At 45.4% G+C, this 18,736-nt stretch overlaps 1 protein-coding gene across 4 annotated transcripts in view; it reads left to right on the top strand.

The window, feature by feature from the left end:
* BLTP2 (bridge-like lipid transfer protein family member 2) overlaps positions 1-18,736 on the top strand; it is a 28,563-nt gene that overhangs the window by 8,706 nt on the left and 1,121 nt on the right. For 2 of the 4 annotated variants that reach the window (XM_026517710.4, XM_044390837.3), the window contains exons 16-38: positions 736-1,828; positions 2,260-2,451; positions 2,581-2,783; positions 2,914-3,032; positions 3,154-3,374; positions 3,893-4,083; positions 4,211-4,310; positions 4,448-4,650; positions 6,309-6,603; positions 9,061-9,218; positions 9,487-9,693; positions 13,477-13,576; positions 13,788-13,970; positions 14,332-14,453; positions 14,943-15,098; positions 15,184-15,305; positions 15,985-16,165; positions 16,815-16,901; positions 17,300-17,410; positions 17,551-17,686; positions 17,791-17,921; positions 18,095-18,196; positions 18,486-18,620. In XM_026517710.4, the coding sequence (XP_026373495.2) occupies positions 736-1,828; positions 2,260-2,451; positions 2,581-2,783; positions 2,914-3,032; positions 3,154-3,374; positions 3,893-4,083; positions 4,211-4,310; positions 4,448-4,650; positions 6,309-6,603; positions 9,061-9,218; positions 9,487-9,693; positions 13,477-13,576; positions 13,788-13,970; positions 14,332-14,453; positions 14,943-15,098; positions 15,184-15,305; positions 15,985-16,165; positions 16,815-16,901; positions 17,300-17,410; positions 17,551-17,686; positions 17,791-17,921; positions 18,095-18,196; positions 18,486-18,620 (4,548 nt within the window). Of the gene's footprint in view, positions 1-735; positions 1,829-2,259; positions 2,452-2,580; positions 2,784-2,913; positions 3,033-3,153; positions 3,375-3,892; positions 4,084-4,210; positions 4,311-4,447; positions 4,651-6,308; positions 6,604-9,060; positions 9,219-9,486; positions 9,694-13,476; positions 13,577-13,787; positions 13,971-14,331; positions 14,454-14,942; positions 15,099-15,183; positions 15,306-15,984; positions 16,166-16,814; positions 16,902-17,299; positions 17,411-17,534; positions 17,687-17,790; positions 17,922-18,094; positions 18,197-18,485; positions 18,621-18,736 lie in introns of those variants that run through there. The other 2 variants (XR_006411533.3, XM_026517711.4) reach the window with 2 other exon arrangements.

Genomic DNA, 18,736 nt, shown 5'->3' with positions numbered 1-18,736 from the left:
AGAGGAAGAAGCAGGCTCATAGTGGAAGAGCCTGATGTGGGGCTCGATCCCATAACGCCGGGATCACGCCCTGAGCCGAAGGCAGACGCTTAACCACTGTGCCACCCAGGCGCCCCTCTTTTTTTTTTTTTTTTTTAAGATTTTATTTATTCATTTGAGAGAGAGAGAGAGAGAGAGTGAGCATGAGTGGGGTGAGGGGCGGAGGGAGAAGCAGACTCCGCACTGATCAGGGAGCCCGACGCAGGGCTCAATCCCAGGACTCTGGGACCTGAGCCGAAGGCAGATGCTTAACCAACTGAGCTACCCAGGCGCCCCACATAAAACATTTTCAAATTGATTGTTACAGTGGTTATTATACAGAGTGTGGCTATTATAGAAAGATAACTCAAAAAGAAAAACAAAAAGCCAAATGACTTACTAAGTATGTGTTGTATGTACTGCATATCCTACGGTAGATATTAAAGAATCAACACACATGGCCTACACTCTCAGACAATTTAGAATCCAGTTGGGAACTCAAAAGTGTAAATGCTCTTACATATAAGTAAGAACTGTAGCTCAGTATATTCATGCTAAGGGGAACAAGGCAAGGGAGTAACGGATATAGTTGCTCAGGAAATGTCTCTGAGTGGAGATGGTTCTTGACCCAGGTGTGCATGTATAGGAATAATCCCAGCCATCTCTCCTATTTTGGGATATTGTAATTGACAGATCTTTCTCTCTTGCTCCCTGAAGGTTCAGTGTGGTACAGGGCTGACCTTACTTTGGAGCCCCCCAGATCACATGTACCTGTACCAGCATGTCCTGGCTACCTTGCATTGCCGAGACCTACTAAGAGCTACTCTGTTTCCTGAGTCTGTTCCACTCGTTGCACTAGAGACTCCAGAGACTGCGTCTGAACCAGAAGGCCTTCTCCCTGAGCCATCTCCCCCAAAGCGGCTACTAAACCTGATGCTAGAAGTGAGCACAGCTAAGCTGACCGCTTTTGTAGCCGAGGACAAGTTCATTACCCTGGCTGCAGAGAGTGTGTCGCTGAGCCGGCATGGGGGTTCACTGCAGGCTTACTGCCCGGAGCTGGCTGCCGGCTTTGATGGCAATAGCATCTTCAACTTCAAGGAGGTGGAGGTACAGCTGCTGCCTGAACTGGAGGAGATGATCCTCCACCGGAACCCTTTCCCTGTGCTGCAGACCCTCCGGAACCGTGTTTGGCTCCTCTCCCTGGGCTCAGTCTCAGTGGAGTTTCCTTATCAGTATGATTTCTCTCGAACTCTGGATGAGGCTGTGGGAGTTCAGAAATGGCTGAAGGGGCTGCATCGAGGAACTCATGCTCAGGCTTCTCCAAGCTCTGCCCCACTCCCACCTGATCTACTCTTGAAGGTTCAGCACTTCTCATGGGTTTTCCTAGATGACGTTTTTGAGGTGAAACTTCGTGATAACTATGAACTAATGAAGGATGAAAGTAAGGAGAGTGCCAAAAGGCTGCAGTTGCTGGATGCCAAGGTGGCTGCCCTTCGGAAGCAACATGGGGAATTATTGCCAGCCCGTAAAATTGAGGAGCTCTATGCCTCTTTGGAACATAAAAACATTGAAATCTACATTCAGCGCTCCCGTCGTCTCTATGGCAACACACCTATGCGCCGGGCGCTGCTCACTTGGAGCCTGGCAGGGCTAGAGCTGGTAGCTCTGGCAGATGCCTCCTTCCATGGGCCTGAGCGTGTGGTAGAGCAAGTTCAAGAGCTTGATCCAGGCAGCCCTTTCCCTGCTGAGGGAGTAGATCTTGTCATTCAGTGGTGTCGTATGCTCAAGTGCAGTGTTAAGACATTTTTGGGTAAGTAGCACTTCCTTATTTGCAGAGCGTGGTGTTTGCCCTCAGAGCTCCAGAAAGCTCTTTGAGTGACTACAGAGGAACTCAGTTATATTGGGAACTGTGGTGGTTTTTGGATGGGTGGAGTGGGATGGGTGGGCTTCTCTTCCTTTCTTTGTTCCTGAATTTCACCCCGAAACTGCTTGGCTAACATAAAGGACAACTAACACAGTCATCTTCAGGGTTGGTGTGCCTCTTGGATCTCAGTGTTATTCCCCTCACCATCTGCTCAGTGTCTCCATGCCCTTTTCCAGCTTTTCTACCGACTGCCAGCTCTTGTTCTGTCAGTTGACCTTGTTAAATAGATGGGTAAAAGTAGTGGCAGGGGAGAAAATGCTCAAGAATGTTGAGACAGTCCTCTGAATAGTCAGCGTATATCCTCCCTGTAATAACAGTTCGGATAAGAGATTATCCCCGGTACCTGTTTGAGATACGTGACTGGCGGCTGATGGGTCGACTTGTGGGCACCGAGCAGAGTGGTCAGCCTTGCTCCCGGCGGCGTCAAATCTTGCACTTGGGGCTTCCATGGGGTAATGTGGCAGTAGAGAGGAATATGCCCCCACTCAAGTTCTACCACGACTTCCGCTGTGAGTAGAGGAGGGCAGTTGGTTTGGCTGAGGGACATTGTGATGGCTGGGATGGGAGATGAGCTGAGGCCCTCTGGAGTGAAGAAAGAAGTTGTGTAACAAGTTGTACCCTTTGCTCCTCTATCCCAGCGGAAATCTTTCAGTACACAGTGGTATGGGGCCCGTGCTGGGATCCAGCCTGGACACTGATTAGCCAATCTGTGGACCTCTTAACCAAGCCCTCAGCTGACCCCAGCCCACCCTTGCCCTGGTGGGACAAGAGCCGTCTTCTGTTCCATGGGGACTGGCACATGGACATTGAACAGGCAAATCTGCACCAGCTGGCTACTGAGGTGAGGGGTTCCAGAGGAGTTGTTTTCTTATTACAATGGTACGGTTGGGGGGAAGAGAGAACGGTACTCATTTGGGAGATTTGGGTGATACTCTTATCCAGATCTCACCGAGTTGTTGGGGTGGTTATAGGACCCGTACAACACAACAGAAAATATGCACTGGGAGTGGAGCCACCTGTCTTTTCATTGGAAACCTGGTCAGTTTGTGTTCAAGGGTGACTTGGATGTCAACGTGAGAACAGCTTCTAAGTGAGTGGAGTGATGGGTGGGGCCTCAACAGGGTGAGGGATTCAGGTTGGAGGGAGAGGGGAAGGGCCAGAGGGTTGCAAGGGACCAGGGCACTGAGAGCTGGGACTCTGTTGTGAGACAGGTATGATGACTGCTGCTTCCTTCACCTGCCTGACCTCTGCATGACACTGGACCTGCAGTGGCTATGCCATGGGAACCCCCACGATCACCACAGTGTCACTCTGCGGGCCCCAGAGTTTCTGCCTGAGGTGCCCTTGGGCCAGCTCCATGACTCCTATCGGGCATTCCGCTCTGAGAACCTCAATCTCTCCATCAAGATGGATCTGACCCGGCACAGTGGGAGTGAGGCTTGGGTCTGGGGCAACGGGAGGAAGGATTGGGAGGATGGGCTTAAATACCAAAGGCTTCAACTTGACCATCTTGGGAGGGGGTAGGGAAAACAAGGGATGATTTGGATCAGGACCTTTTTTTGAAAAAGGGCTATTGAACACAAAGCTTAGTTTTTTTGTTTTTTGGTTTTTTTTTTAAGATTTTACTTATTCCTTTGGGAGAGAGAGACAGAGAGAGTACAAGCAGAGGGAGAAGGAGAAGCAGGCTCCCCACTGAGCAGGGAGCCAGATGTGGGGCTCAGTCCCAGGACTTGGAGATCATGACTTGAGCTGAAGGCAGACGCTTAACCATCTGAGCCACCCTGTCGACCCCAAAGCCTAGATCTTTAAAAGGAAAGGGTGTTGGGGATATTGAGTTGAGGCTGAATGCTGCTTGGGTTTTTAAACTTCTAAAAGCTGAAGCTAGAGATGGATTTAGCTTCATCTCTGTTTCAATCATAGGTAGAAAATGTCTTATTTTTTCTTTTACAGCAATATCCCAGCCCCGGATTCTGTTATACAGTAGTACCCTACGCTGGATGCAGAACTTCTGGGCAACTTGGACTAGTGTCACAAGGCCTATCTGTAGGGGAAAGCTCTTCAATAACCTGAAACCTAGCAAGAAGAAACTTGGCCAGCACTACAAGCAGCTTTCCTATACTGCACTTTTTCCCCAGCTGCAGGTCAGGCTCTGACATCCCTGCTGACATCTTCAGTTCTGTTTCCCTTCCCTAGTTTTCTCATTTTTTCTTATCTTAATCATCTCTCTGATACCATTCTTTGTTCAGTATTATGCTCTTTTGTTGCCAGGTGCATTACTGGGCCTCATTCGCCCAGCAGCGGGGCATCCAGATTGAGTGCAGTCAGGGCCATGTCTTCACTAGGGGAACTCAGCGGCTTATACCTCAAGGTAGGTTCAAAGACTGCCTTCAATTCTCCTAGCTTAGTCCTTGCCCCCTTTGCCCTTCTCATTTCTCTTCCTTTTTTCTGTCCCACACTGTTCTTCTGTACTGGTCCGCATGGGCTCTGTACGCCTCCTTTTCTCAGCGGGCACAGTGATGCGGCGCCTCATCTCCGACTGGAGTGTGACCCAGATGGTTAGTGACCTAAGTCAGGTGACTGTTCACCTGATGGCTTCCCCCACTGAAGAGAATGCTGATCACTGCCTTGATCCCTTGGTAACGAAGACCCACCTACTGAGCCTGTCCTCCCTCACCTACCAGCGGCACAGCAATCGCACAGCGGAGGAGGTACCACCTGACACAGTCTCTTTACTCCCTTATTTGTATCAGTAGGTGTCTTGGTTTGCTCGGGCTGCCATAACAAAATACCAAAGAATGTGTGGCTTAAACAATAGAAATTTATTTCTCGCAGTTCTGGAGGCTGGGAAGTCTAAGATCAGGGTGCCAAGCATAGTCACATTCTGATGAGGGCTCTTTCCTGGCTTGTAGACAGTTGCCTTTGCTGTGTCCTCACAAGGCAGGGAAAGAGAGAGGGAGCATGCTCTCTGGTGTCTCTTCTTATAAGGGCATTAATCCCGTGATAAGGGCCCCACCCTCATGACCTCGTATAACCTAATTACCTCCTAAAGGCTACATCTTCAAATATTATCACATTGGGGATTATGGTCTCAACATACAAAGTTTTGTTTGAGGAACTCAGTCCTTAGCAGTAGATTTCAGGCCAAGGTCCAGGTAATGTTTCTAACTATATTCCAAGCATATATATCATTATTTTATGATGAATTCACTATCAGCTGTATCAGTGTCCCTCTTTTTGAAAATTCCTTTTCTCCCTCTCCTTCTAAAGATAGTCTCTCTTTTTTTTTTAAAGATTTTATTTATTTATTTGACAGAGAGAGACAGCAGCGAGAGAGGGAACACAAGCAGGGGGAGTGGGAGAGGAAGAAGCAGGCTCTCAGCAGAGAAGCCCGACGTGGGGCTCGATCCCAGAACACTGGGATCATGCCCTGAGCCAAAGGCAGATGCTTAACGACTACGCCACCCAGACGCCCCGTAAAGATAGTCTCTTGCCCTTCAGGAAACAGTAAAAGTTTTTTCCTGAGGGGGCGGTTTCCCCCCTAATTAAGGAAAGATTTTATGTTGAAATTTTTTCTTCTTTTTTTTTTTTTAAGATTTTATTTATTTATTTGACAGAGATAGAGACAGGCAGCGAAAGAGGGAACACAAGCAGGGGGAGTGGGAGAGGAAGAAGCAGGCTCATAGTGGAGGAGCCTGATGAGGGGCTCGATCCCAGAACGCTGGGATCACGCCCTGAGCCGAAGGCATACGCTTAACCGCTGTGCAACCCAGGCGCCCCTCCTCTTCTTTTTTTAATTAAGTAGGGTGCATGCCCAAGGTGGGCTTGAACTCACAACTCTGAGATCAAGAGTCACATGCTCTACTGACTGAGACAGCTAGGCGACCCATACGTTGAAATTTTCTGAACCATTTAAAATACAGTCTGAGTATAGTCTAATACACACATTAAAACCACTTAGTTTTTCTTTCTCCAGGGTTGTCTTATCTCTCCCAGAACAGATTTTTTTTTTTCTTTTTAGGTGGGGGGAGGGACAGAGGAGAGGGAGAGAGAGAGTCTTTTTTTTTTTATATAAAGATTTTATTTATTTGAGAGAGAGAGAATGAGTGAGAGCACAAGCAGGGAGAGGAGCATAGGGAGATGGAGAAGCAGACTCCCCGGCGAGCAGGGAGCCCGATGTGGGACTCGATCCCAGGACTCCAGGATCATGACCTGAGCCAAAAGCAGACGCTTAACCGACTGAGCCACCCAGGTGCCCCAGGAATATATTGCTTATTCAACAAGTTTGTTTTCTTGTCTCTACATTTGTGGTTCAGGAGAAATTGTGGGAATTTCCATGCTACCTTGTGGTTCTTTACCTGTTTCTTAGGAGCTCTCTACTCGAGTTGGGGATCCTGCCTTTCATACACACCAGCTGCACTTGGTGGATTTACGGGCTTCTTGGACAACCACCAATCGGGACATTGCCTTTGGTTTATACGATGGCTATAAAAAGGCAGCAGTACTCAAACGTAATCTCTCTACTGAGGCCCTGAAGGGGTTAAAGATTGAACCCCAGATGCCAGCTAAAAAGCCAAAGCAGAGTGTTCCGACCAGTGCCCCAGCCCCACCTCCCGTCAACACTCCCAGCTTTAGTGGACAGCCTGATAAGGGGTCATCAGGAGGTAAGCTGGGGGAGATGAGACTTCATAGGGTCAGGTGTAGAATATGTACACGGAATTGGACAGGAATTGGGAAGGACTAAATCACAGATGGTTCCATCTAGGTGTAGAGATGAAAACTTTTGTTTTTCCGTATTAGGCCGCCTCGGTCTTTTTTTTTTTTTTTTTTAAGATTTTATTTATTTGAGAGAGTGTGCAGGAGCTGAGGGGAGGGGCAAAGGGAGAGGGAGAAGCAGGCTCCCTGCTCCAGCCCAATGCAGGACTTGATCCCAGGACCCTGGGATCATGACTCGAACCAATGGCATACACTTACTGACTGAGCCACCCAGGCGCCCCAGGCCACCTCAGTCTTACATAGCAATGATATAGGGGCATTTAAAGGTGTGATCCTGTGGCCAAGAAGAGGATTATGAAGGAGTGATGGGTCAAAACAGGATGAGTAAGGGAAAGAAAGGATTAAAGAGTTGTTTTGTGGTTTGATGAATTAATTTGTTCAACAAATATCGAGTACTTAATAGGCACAAAGCACTGTGCTGGATTCAGGGAGAGGTATAAAATGAAAGACATTCTACTTGCCGCAACAAGTAGTTTATCATCTCTGGATGAGCTAAGATTAGTTTGTTCATTCAGTCAACCACTCATTCAGTCATAGATTCATTTTAGCTTATAGAGGATATATAATGTGCCAGACATAACCCTAGACATTAGGGATATAAAGATGAGGGTAAGCTCAGAAACTAGTAGGTAACATGTAAGTTATTATTTCATTATGGAAGTGCTTTGTAGGAATGTTCAAGAAGTAAGTATTTAAATCAGCATAGAGAAGTCTAGAGAGGCTTCCCAGAAAAGATAGTTGAGATGGGTCTTAAAAGATGAGTAAGAGTTCAACAGGCAAGAAGAAAGGAGAGGGCATTTTAGGGAGAGGGAATAATAAGTACAGAGGAATGCACGTTCATGGTGAGTTTAAGAACAAGGTGAAAAGTGGTGTATGTCACAAGCGAGAAATGAGAGTGTATGGGAGTTCTTGAGTGAAGGAGGGAGTGCAATCAGGGAACGGTTTATTGATTAAGTAGCATTTAAGCTGGACTTTGAAGGCTTAATATAGTTTGAAATTGTGGAAATGGGAAGGAAGGGCATTCAAGGCAGAGAGAGTATCCTGAATAGGAGTAGAATTGATAAAGCTCAATATGTTCAAAGGAGAGCAAACAGTCTGTTTCATTTGGCATAAAGAGTAGCTAAGATGAGGGGTGAGGGAAGATCCTGGAAAGGAAAGCTGCACATAGACCATCAAAGGTCTTTCATACAAGGCTAAGGAGTTTTTGGTCCTTACTTAGTAGACAGTGGTGAACTACTGAAGGCTTTCGAATAGGGATGTGTCATCATTAGACTTAATTTTTAGGAAGATAAATCTGGCAGTGCTGTGGAGGAGGAATGGAGAGGAAGAAACGAGGTGGAGGGACAGATAAGGAAACTATTATGGCATCCCAACAGCATGTAATGGAGGCCTGAACTTGGTAGAGACAGCGGGAATGGAGATGAGGGGCTGGGTAGAAATGTTATCGTGCATATGAAATGTGTGGCGCAAGTAGCATATCTAGGTAATGCCTAACAGCTGGAGATGAAATCTAAAAGCTTAGTATAGGAGATGAAGATTTTGGGAGTTTCATCCTAGAGCTAAGAAGTTAGGCCAAGGAGATAATAATAATTGCTTACTGTGTGGCAGGTACTCTGCAAAATACTTCTATATGTTGTAGCATTAAATTCCCTCAACAAACTTATGAGACGGTTACTGTTATTTTACAGACAAGGAAACTGAGACACAGGTTAAAGCAAGCTGCCAAAGGTCACAATCAAGAAACTGGCAGAGATGGTATCTTAAATACAGGCAGACTAGTCTGATTCTGGAGGCTGCTATTAACCATAACACACTGTTAGACAAACTCATTAGAAGAAAGAGGAAGAGAGAGGAACCTGGCAAGGATAGACATTAGTAGATACTTATTTTCTAAGACCTGGGAGGAAAGGATTTAGAGGCATAATCAGAGGAAGCAGAACTATGAGAACACAGTGACACTGATGGCAAAGGGAGTGGTTTCATGGGGAAAGGAGTGGTCAACAAACAAAATTGAAGATAATATGAAGTGAAAAATAGAAGGAACAAAATGAGGAGAAAAAAGATCCTAGAATAACTCAGGTTGATACACCTAAGAGAAAAAAATGCTGCCACATACATAGCATTTCTAAGTTTCTTTTGGGAATTTATTACTTTTGTTAAATTGAAGGGAAAATGAAATGACAACCCTTATTTTGCCCTCAGGGATCAAGGGGTGGAGTGGGTGGGCTGGAGTTGCGATAGGAGAATGCGTTCTAGAGAAATTGAAGGAAGATCAGTTTGGCCTTAGATGTGTTCCCTATCCCTTTGAGATTATGACTTCTTCCCACTTCCTGTTTCTCTGACAGGTGCCTACATGTTGCAGAAGCTGATTGAAGAGACAGATAGGTTTGTAGTGTTCACAGAAGAGGAGTCAGGTGTGAGTGACCAGTTGTGTGGCATTGCTGCCTGCCAGACGGATGACATATATAACCGAAACTGTCTTATTGAGCTGGTTAACTGCCAGGTAACTTTTCTTTACCAGAGCACCCCAGCATTGGGCTAGGTAGTATGTGTTCACCTCTCCCACCACCAGATAAGAATGGGCAGACAGCTCCGAAAAATGATTCCTTCCAGCAGGTATCCAGGATAATCACTTTCATTCTAAAACCATAGCATTCACTCAGTAAGCCAGAATTAGACCCAGCTGTAGTCATTGGTACCATCCTTTCACTAACCGTCTCACCTTCCCTGGTGGTCCTTGTGCTGTGATTCTGCTTCTTTCTGTGGTATAGATGGTTCTTCGTGGAGCGGAGACAGAAGGCTGTGTCATTGTGTCAGCTGCCAAAGCTCAGCTGCTGCAGTGCCAACACCATCCAGCCTGGTATGGTGACACGTTGAAGCAAAAGACATCCTGGACTTGCCTGCTGGATGGCATGCAGTACTTTGCCACCACTGAAAGCAGCCCCACTGAGCAGGATGGCCGACAGCTCTGGTTAGAGGTTAGTCAGTGGGACTGGGAAGGCCCTTTATATTCCCAGTTTTCCATATTTGGCTCCTTCCAGCAGACTACTTGCAAGATTCCTGATAGTATCTGTTGCTACCAGCTTAGTAGAATAATGAAGCTGGTAACACCTTGAACATAGGAATTGTAGGCAGTCTCTGTTTGGGGTCTGTGAGCACATAGTGCTTTTTTTTTCTTAATCTCTTGCTATTCTTTTCCATTGCAAGGGAAATTCTCATTTCCCAGCCCTAGAATAGTTGGAACTTTTTTACTTTTGAGAAGATTGCTGACCCCTGCTAATAAATCACACTAATCAGTGGGCAGCCAAGAAAACAGGCAATAAGTTTTGAGAACTTTAGATAAATTCTCTATCTGTTCTTTCTCTGATTTCTCTTACGAAAATGGTTGATTGTTTCAGCAAAGCAGTACGGTTGAATAGAAAGATTGCTTGTCTAGGACTCAGGTTATGTGAGTTTTAATGCCACCTTTGCTATTATAGTAGTCATGAGCCCTTGAGCGAGTCACCGTTATTTGTAAAATTGATTAATACTTCCCCCTCACAAAATTATTGAAAGGGTCTGTGAGAGAGTGCTTTGAAAAATACAAAGCTTCATTTAGATGGAAAATAATCATACCATTTTTAAAAAGTTTTTATGTCAGGGGAGGTCTAAGTGTGTGTCAAGATAATGTTTTGTTAGATGGTGAAATTGTCAGCAGTTGGCAGGGACTAGGATATAGATTTTTTTTCTTTTTCTTTTCTTTTAAAAAATTTTTTTTAATTTTTTTTTAAAGATTTTATTTATTTATTTGACAGGATAGAGACAGCCAGCAAGAGAGGGAACACAAGCAGGGGGAGTGGGAGAGGAAGAAGCAGGCTCCCAGTGGAGGAGCCTGATGTGGGGCTCGATCCCAGAATGCCGGGATCACGCCCTGAGCCGAAGGCAGACGCTTAACCGCTGTACCACCCAGGCGCTCCACTTTTTAAAAATTTTTTTTTAAAGATTTTATTTATTTGACAGAGAGAGAGACAGTGAGAGAGGGAACACAAGCAGGGGCCGAGGGAGAGGGAGAAGCCGACTTCCCACTGAGCAGAGAGCCCAATGCGAGACTCGATCCCAGGCCCCTGGGATCATGACCTGAGCCGAAGGCAGACGCTTAAGGACTGAACCACCCAGGCGCCCCTAGGCTGTAGATTTTCTTTTCAGCTTAGTAAAACAATTTGCATTATAATTTCTAGGATATAATATCAGAATTATTGGGAGATCTAATAGTTTATAAGATAAAACATACCTAGCCAATATTCTGCATTGTTACTACTTGCACAGGTGTGAAGTGTCCACATCGTGCTGGGCATGGTACACCCAAATGAGTTACTGGATCCAGCTACATCTGTTAAGCACCAATATGATAACTTCATTTGCCAGGTGCTTCTTGACTCCAGCAACTTTAGGGCTCAATCCAAGCAACCTCAGGTGTAATTACATAAAAGGTAATCATTTAATCAGTTGTCAGGTCAAGTAAGGGTCAGGTTGTTGGTAATATGAGAGGTCATGTAATATATCATACTACAGCTGTGGTTCAAACAAGACATGCTCTTTACCAGTAGTCTCAGGAGGTAGGCACAGAAGATACTAACTATTCAAGCAGAGGTGGGCAGGATGAGCTATGCAGGATCTCTCTAGCATTTTCTGGGCTTCTGCTTCTTTAGGCATGCCTTCTTTTGCAAAAGAACCCCCCCCTCAGGCTGTGATATTAGCATTAGAATGGAATGTTTTTTGGCTTAGATGAGAGGGACTTTGTGTTTTTGTATTTTTTAAGATTTTATTTATTTGAGGAGGAGGGGGGGGAAGTGTGCTTGTGCTTGCGCGTGCAGGGTAGGGGCAGAGGAAGAGAGAGAATCTCCAGCAGACTCCGTGCTGAGTGCCGAGCTTGATGTGGGGCTCCATCCCACAACACTGAAATCATGACCTGAGCCGAAACCAAGAGTCGGATGCTTAACCTGAGCCACCCAGGAGCCCTGATACTAGAAATTTTGGTGTGAAGTGGTTTTGATTTGCATTACTCTGATGATCAGTGATGTTGAGCATCTTTTCATGTTTCTGTTAGCCATCTGTATATCTTTTTTTGACAAATGCCTACTCTGGTCCTCTGCCCATTTTTAAACTGGATTAATGGTTTTTTTTTGGTGTTGAGTTGTAGGAGTTCCTTATGTATCACCTGCAAATATCTTCTCCCATTCAGTAGATTGCCTCTTCGTTTTGCTTATGGTTTCCTTCACTGAGTTGGGAGGGCACTTTGATCTTGCCTTTCCTATATGAATTTTTTTGTGATTTGGCAGATTTGCTTATGGTCTTCCCATATCACTCATTCTATTACCCATTTTGACTTCAGCTTAGCAGAGAGAGAGTCAAAAGAATTCATTCCCCTTACCCCATAGCAACAGTGTCAGAGTGATTGTCTAAAGACAGAAAACAGCAAGAATACAAACACATGAATATCAAAGTGGGTAGGAAAGTCATTGGTTTTGATGAAATTTTTTTTGCTTAACATGATTTGATTTTTCCCCCAATTTTTTTATTGTGGTAAAATACGTATAAAATTTACTGTTTTAACCGTTTTAAGTGTAAAGTTCACTGGTATTAAATACGTTCATAATACTGTTTATCCATCTCTACCATCCATCTCCATGACTCTTCATCTTATAAAACTGAAATTCTATCCGTTAAACAATAACTCCCCACCTCCCCTTTCTAGTCCTTGACAACCACCATTGTACTTTCTTTCTCTATAATTTTGACAGTTCTTAAGTACCTCATATAAGTGGAATCATATAGCATTTGTCTTTTTGTGACTGGCTTATTTCACTTTCTATAATCTCTTCAAGGTTTATCTGTGTTGTATCATCTTCATTTTTTTGTTGTTGTTTTTTAAGAAGAGGAGGGAGAGGGAGAAGGGGTGAGGGAAAGAGAAAGAGAGGCAGGCAGGGGGAGGGGCAGAGAGAATCTTAAGCAGACTCTGCGCATAATGCAGAGCCCTAATAGCGGGGCTTTACCTCCCAATCCTGAGATCATGACCTGAGCCAAAATCAGGAGTTGGACCCTTAACTGACTGAGCCACCCAGGTGCCCCTAGCATCTTCCTTTTTAAGACTGAATTCGTTGTGTATATATACACCACACGTTGCTTATGCATTCATCTACCAATGGATATTTGGGTTGCTTCCATATTTTAGCTATTGTGAATAATGTCAGATGAACATGGGTATACAAATCTCTTCAGGACCCTGCTTTCAGTTCTTTTGGGTCTATATCCAGAAGTGGAATTGCTGGATCATATAGTAATTCTATTTTTAATTTTTTGAGGAATTGCGCTTGACATACTTGCCACAGTACCATTATACCATTTGACATACCTCCAACAGTGCACACGGGATCCAGTTTCAGCACATCCTTTCCAACACTTGGTACTTTCCCTTTTATTTTTTTTTTTAAATTGATAGTAGCCATCCTAATGGGTGTGAGGTAGGACAGGATATAATTTTAACCTAGCTTGCTTTTCTGGCCTCAGGCCTGCAGGTCTGGCAAATGTGCATGTAACTCATTTGGCTTTGGAGAATTTGGGTGGTTTGGGCCAGGAGAGAGTCATGTATGTCTTCTACCCTGTGAGATCCTTCAAGCTATTACAGGCAGTGGAAGTTTGGATGGTAAGTGTAACTACTTGCATCATAGAGATCTGTGACCCAGTTGGCCAGGAGTTAAAGGTGCCTGTATCTCTGTCTTCAGGTAAAGAATATCGAGGAGCACCGGCAGCGTAGTCTGGATTCTGTGCAGGAGCTGATGGAGAGCGGGCAGGCAGTGGGAGGCATGGTTACCACCACCACAGGTCAGCTCTCTCTTGTTCCCCAACATGTGGTTAGGAGCAGATGTGCATTTTCTTACATACTCTTAAGATTAACATGCTGGAGTAGGACCATTTTGTGTTAGGCTAGGTTGAAAGCAAGTGTCTGGGGTTCCCTAGCCATCACACGTAGCCGGAAGGCTCTTACAATACGTCTGTTGAGAACGTCTCCTATCTCTTTCCCACCTCTTCCCAGATTGGAACCAGCCAGCTGAGGCGCAACAAGCCCAGCAAGTCCAACGGATCATTTCACGCTGTAGCTGCCGAATGTACTATATTAGTTACAGCCATGACATTGATCCTGAGCTGGCAACTCAGATTAAACCACCTGAGGTCCATGAGAACCAGGAAAAGGAAGATCTCCTAAAGAAACAGGAAGGTATTCAGGGCTTGAAAGGCTTTTAGAAGGGACTAGGGAACTTGTGAAAGTAGTTACTTCCTTAGTGGTTTTGAGTCAGTAGTGTTATTAGAAGTCCCACTGTGTACTGGGCATTAACGGTTTCACTTTGTTCTGCATTATGTAAGTTCTGCTATAATAGGATAATCTGTACTCTTGGAGGGAACTGGGATGAATGGGTATTGTTTGATTCTAAAATAAGCAAACATATTTCTACCCATGAGCCTCTCTAATCCATTTCTGTGGGGTTAACTAACAGGAGTGGTTCCAAATACGGGTTAGAAGATAGAGTAGATATTTAGAGAAAGTTGAGTTTCTTATTTAGCTGCTAACAATTACATAGGGGCTGTGGATACCTTTACCCTTATTCATCATGAACTGGAAATCTCCACCAACCCGGCTCAGTATGCCATGATCCTGGACATTGTCAACAACCTGCTGCTCCACGTAGAACCTAAGCGGAAGGTGAGCATGAGCCCTTATAGAATGCCAGTTAGCCTCACGGGAACCCACAGACCTTGTGCTTTATTTGGGGTCCAGTAAGAAAAGCCATGCTTCAAAACGAAAAAGGACCTTGTGGTTGGTACATCCTCTGTTAGTCAATAGCAGCCACTGAAATTTCACTTACCTAGGAAAGGTCTGAGTGTTCCCGAGACTGTAGAGCTTGTTTACTTGATTGTTTTTCTTGGTCGGTTCTCTACTCAGTCACTTCGATACCTCTAAAAGCAGTAACTAGTCCCCACTGTCACCTCTATCCCTGCCCTGTGGGACTGGCTTACTGTGAAATCTTTACTACTTCTGCATGGGCCTGCCCCTTACACTTGCTACTAATGGTGATAGATACAAGTAAGCTTTCCAGAAGAGACCCGTATTCCTTGTTACTTTCTCTGTTTCCCTTTACTGCAAGACTTGTCTATTAAAAATTTTTGCTCATTTCCTTTTCCATTCCTTCAGGAGCATAGTGAGAAGAAGCAGCGGGTCAGGTTCCAGCTTGAGATCTCCAGCAATCCTGAGGAACAGCGCAGCAGCATATTACACCTACAGGAGGCTGTGCGGCAGCATGTGGCCCAGATACGACAGCTGGAAAAGCAGATATATTCTATCATGAAGGTAGTTACCAGGGCAGTCTGAGGAGAGGGTGTTCTCCTAGGACAAGGGAGATCTCCTCTCAGTTTCTCCTGCCCTGGCTCCCTAGTCTTTGCAGGATGACAGCAAGAATGAGAACCTGCTTGACCTGAACCAAAAGCTTCAGTTGCAGCTAAACCAGGAGAAGGCCAGTCTACAGCTGGAAAGCGAAGAGCTTAATATCCTCATCAGGTGCCACAGCATTCTTTCTCTGCCTTTTTCCAGTGCCCAGCTAGGGTTGCTTTCTCTTCCTTACCTGTATTATGATAGTCTTTGGGTCTAGTGTGCATCTTCAAAGGCTGATGTAGATTTGGGAATTTTCTGAATGAGCCTGGCTGGACTTGGCCAAAAGACTGAGAATAGGAGAGCCCTTCCTTTGGCTCTTCATTAGAGTACCTCCTAGGAAAGGAGAAAACCAGATGGTTTGGAAAGATCACTTCTGTGGCCTTGCTACATGCAGGTGAACTGAAAATAAAATGTCTTGAAGTTGATCAGTAAGGAGCACAATTGCAGATACAATTGTAGGGGTTTATTAGTGAGCAGAGACTACTTTATTAGCTGTGAGGGGTGCCTGGCTGGCTCAGTCAGTAGAGCATGTGACTCTTAATCTCAGGATCATGAGTTCAAGCCCCACATTGGGTGTAGCGCTTACTTAAAAAAAAAAAAAAAAAGCAGCTGCCGTGGAACTAAAAGATGGGATTATTCTCCCAGGCCCCGGGTGTGAGGAGCAATGAATCCAGTGGAAAAAATTTAGGGAATACCTGTTCCAAAATCTCTGGGTTTACCTCCTGCATCATTCTAGAGCATTCCACCCCACCCTAACCCAGATGCTGTTACCCTTATTGGCTTTGGCCCTCCTGTCCATTTATAGGTGTTTTAAGGACTTCCAGTTGCAACAGGCCAATAAGATGGAGTTGCGAAAGCAACAAGAAGATGTGAGTGTGGTCCGTCGCACTGAGTTCTACTTTGCTCAGGCACGATGGCGCTTGACAGAGGAAGATGGACAGCTGGGAATTGCTGAACTGGAGCTGCAGCGGTTCCTCTACAGCAAGGTATCGGGTATATACAGTCATACAAAGGCAGCTCTATTGAGAGGCACTGACCTATCTCAGGAGTCTTAACTTACAGAAAGAGATACAAAGGGGCTGGTTATTATATGATTACTGATGATGGTATTAATGATTATAGAAACATGAGCATAGTTCCCCTTAGACACAATCGTTTGTACTATGAAATAACCCAGATGTAGATGAGCTTGATCAAAAGCTTCTTTCATTGAATAAGATTATCCCTAGAAATATGGCCCAGAGGGAAATAATCTTCCAAGTCCAGCTTGGAATAGAATTGTTAATTCTATACTGACATTCAGCTTTCCTGAAATAAGTAACCAATGGCAGGGAGGAGAGGACATGATTCATTATTCCACACCCTTTCCCCAGGAGTTTGGAAATATGTGAGACCATTTTTTAGTATCACAGTGACTGGGAAGTGCTGCTGGCACTTAGTGCCCTCACCAGTAGTGCCCATGAGAAACACTGGATTAAAGGGTGAATTGATTGTTTGAAATTGAAAGGGATACCAAAGGTTGGGATTAAACATGTGGAGATCGTGAAAACAGGATATGTAGCAATTCTCTAGCAAGCTCCTGAGAAGGGCTTATTATAGTATATGGGGGTGGGGGGGTGGGATATCTTTTTATAGGTGAATAAGTCTGATGACACAGCAGAACATCTTCTGGAGTTGGGCTGGTTCACTATGAATAACCTCCTCCCCAATGCGGTCTATAAGGCAAGTCTTATTTCCCCATTCCTGCCCCATTCTCATGCTTTCTAACAGGGCATTTGTAGGATTTTATTTATTTGAGAGAGAGAGAGAGAATGAGAGAGAGGAGGGGCAGAGGGAGAGGAAAAGAGAGAATCCCAACCAGACTCTGTGCTCAGACACAGGGCTAGATTTCATGGCCCTGAGATCATGACCTGAGTGGAAATCAAGAGTCGGACGCTTAACTGAGCCACCCAGGCGCCCCCTAACATAGGGCATTTGTAAGGGCCCTTCGACATAAATCCAGTGTGGGAAGCAGTGTGATGATCTGAGGGGTTGAAACCTTGCCCAGCTTAGCAAGACCATTGTTTTTCCTCTTAGTCTGAATGGATTTGAGGGTTGATTTGTCACTCTTTATCCTGTAGGTAGTCCTGCGGCCCCAGAGCTCCTGCCAGTCTGGGCGACAGCTGGCCCTCCGCCTCTTCAGCAAAGTGCGGCCCCCTGTTGGGGGTATTTCTGTTAAGGAACACTTTGAGGTTAGTATACAGTCCTTTGGGGATCCAGAAACGAAAGGGTACTCAAAAGCTATCTGTGTGTTATTATGCTACATTAGGGGTAGGTAAACTGAGGGATGATGTCTGAGCTTAATTGCTTCTTCAGCCTTTTTCCTCTTTAGGTAAATGTGGTGCCTCTCACCATCCAGCTGACACACCAGTTCTTCCATAGAATAATGGGTTTTTTCTTTCCTGGCCGAAGTGTGGAAGATGATGAGGTTGGAGATGAAGAAGATAAGTCCAAACTGGTGACTACTGGTGAGAACTTTTATGGCGGAGCTCCAGAAGACTGGGGTAGTGGCCCCAGAGATAGCTAAAGCCTCAGAAAGAGGATAGCAGCGGGTATGCTTGCCTTTTCATAGGAATACCAGTGGTGAAGCCTCGGCAGCTGATTGCAACAGATGATGCAGCACCACTGGGCCCTGGGAAGGGTGTGGCACAAGGCTTAAATCGGAGTTCTGGCGTCAGGAGGTCATTTCGGAAAGTACCTGAGGTACCACATATGCCCCTGATGATGGAGAGATGGGAGAGTCTTGGGGTTCTCTGTTTGGGCCAGCTGGGGATTTCTTCATTCTTTTACAGGGATGAACGGAGATGGAGATGTTTGGGGTCCTAAGTTTCTTCTGATGGTTTCAGGGACTCACACTCCTTTCCTGCCTTTCCTAGCACCCTGTGGATGATATTGACAAGATGAAAGAGCGAGCAGCCATGAACAACTCCTTCATCTACATAAAGATTCCACAGGTTCCTCTGTGCGTCAGCTACAAGGTCTGCTCCTCCCTAGTACTTTCTAGAACAGGATCGGAAGGGAACCAGATAAGATCAGAGATTAAAGTTAGGCACAACAGTCTAGTTTGTGAAGCTGGTCTGTGGGTGGTAAACTGCTGTTCCCTCTGCTGCCTTCAGGAGTCAGTACCATTACAGGATGAGGTAAAGGGAAATCAGTATCTGCTGTAGGAAAGCACTAGGCTTGACTCAGATATTGCTTGAACTAAAAATGGCAGCTGATAAATCTTTTGATTTTTCTTTTCTCTCCCCTCTCCCCCTCCTCTCGCAGGGTGAGAAGAACAGTGTGGATTGGGGTGACCTTAACCTGGTGCTGCCCTGTCTGGAGTACCACAACAACACGTGGACATGGCTAGACTTTGCCATGGCTGTCAAGAGGGACAGCCGCAAAGCCCTGGTTGCCCAGGTATCCCGGCAGAGTTCATGGCTGTTTGGTTAGCAGGGGCTGGCAAACAGATCCTGTGCTCAGGTGCATTTCAATGTAGGACATAGGTAGGACAAGTACCTTGGGGATGGGCAGCT

Source organism: Ursus arctos, unplaced genomic scaffold (assembly GCF_023065955.2).
Source record: "Ursus arctos isolate Adak ecotype North America unplaced genomic scaffold, UrsArc2.0 scaffold_24, whole genome shotgun sequence".
NCBI classification, from domain to species: domain Eukaryota; kingdom Metazoa; phylum Chordata; class Mammalia; order Carnivora; family Ursidae; genus Ursus; species Ursus arctos.
Note: the sequence above shows the minus strand (reverse complement) of the source record. Positions and strands in the feature narration are given on the sequence as shown.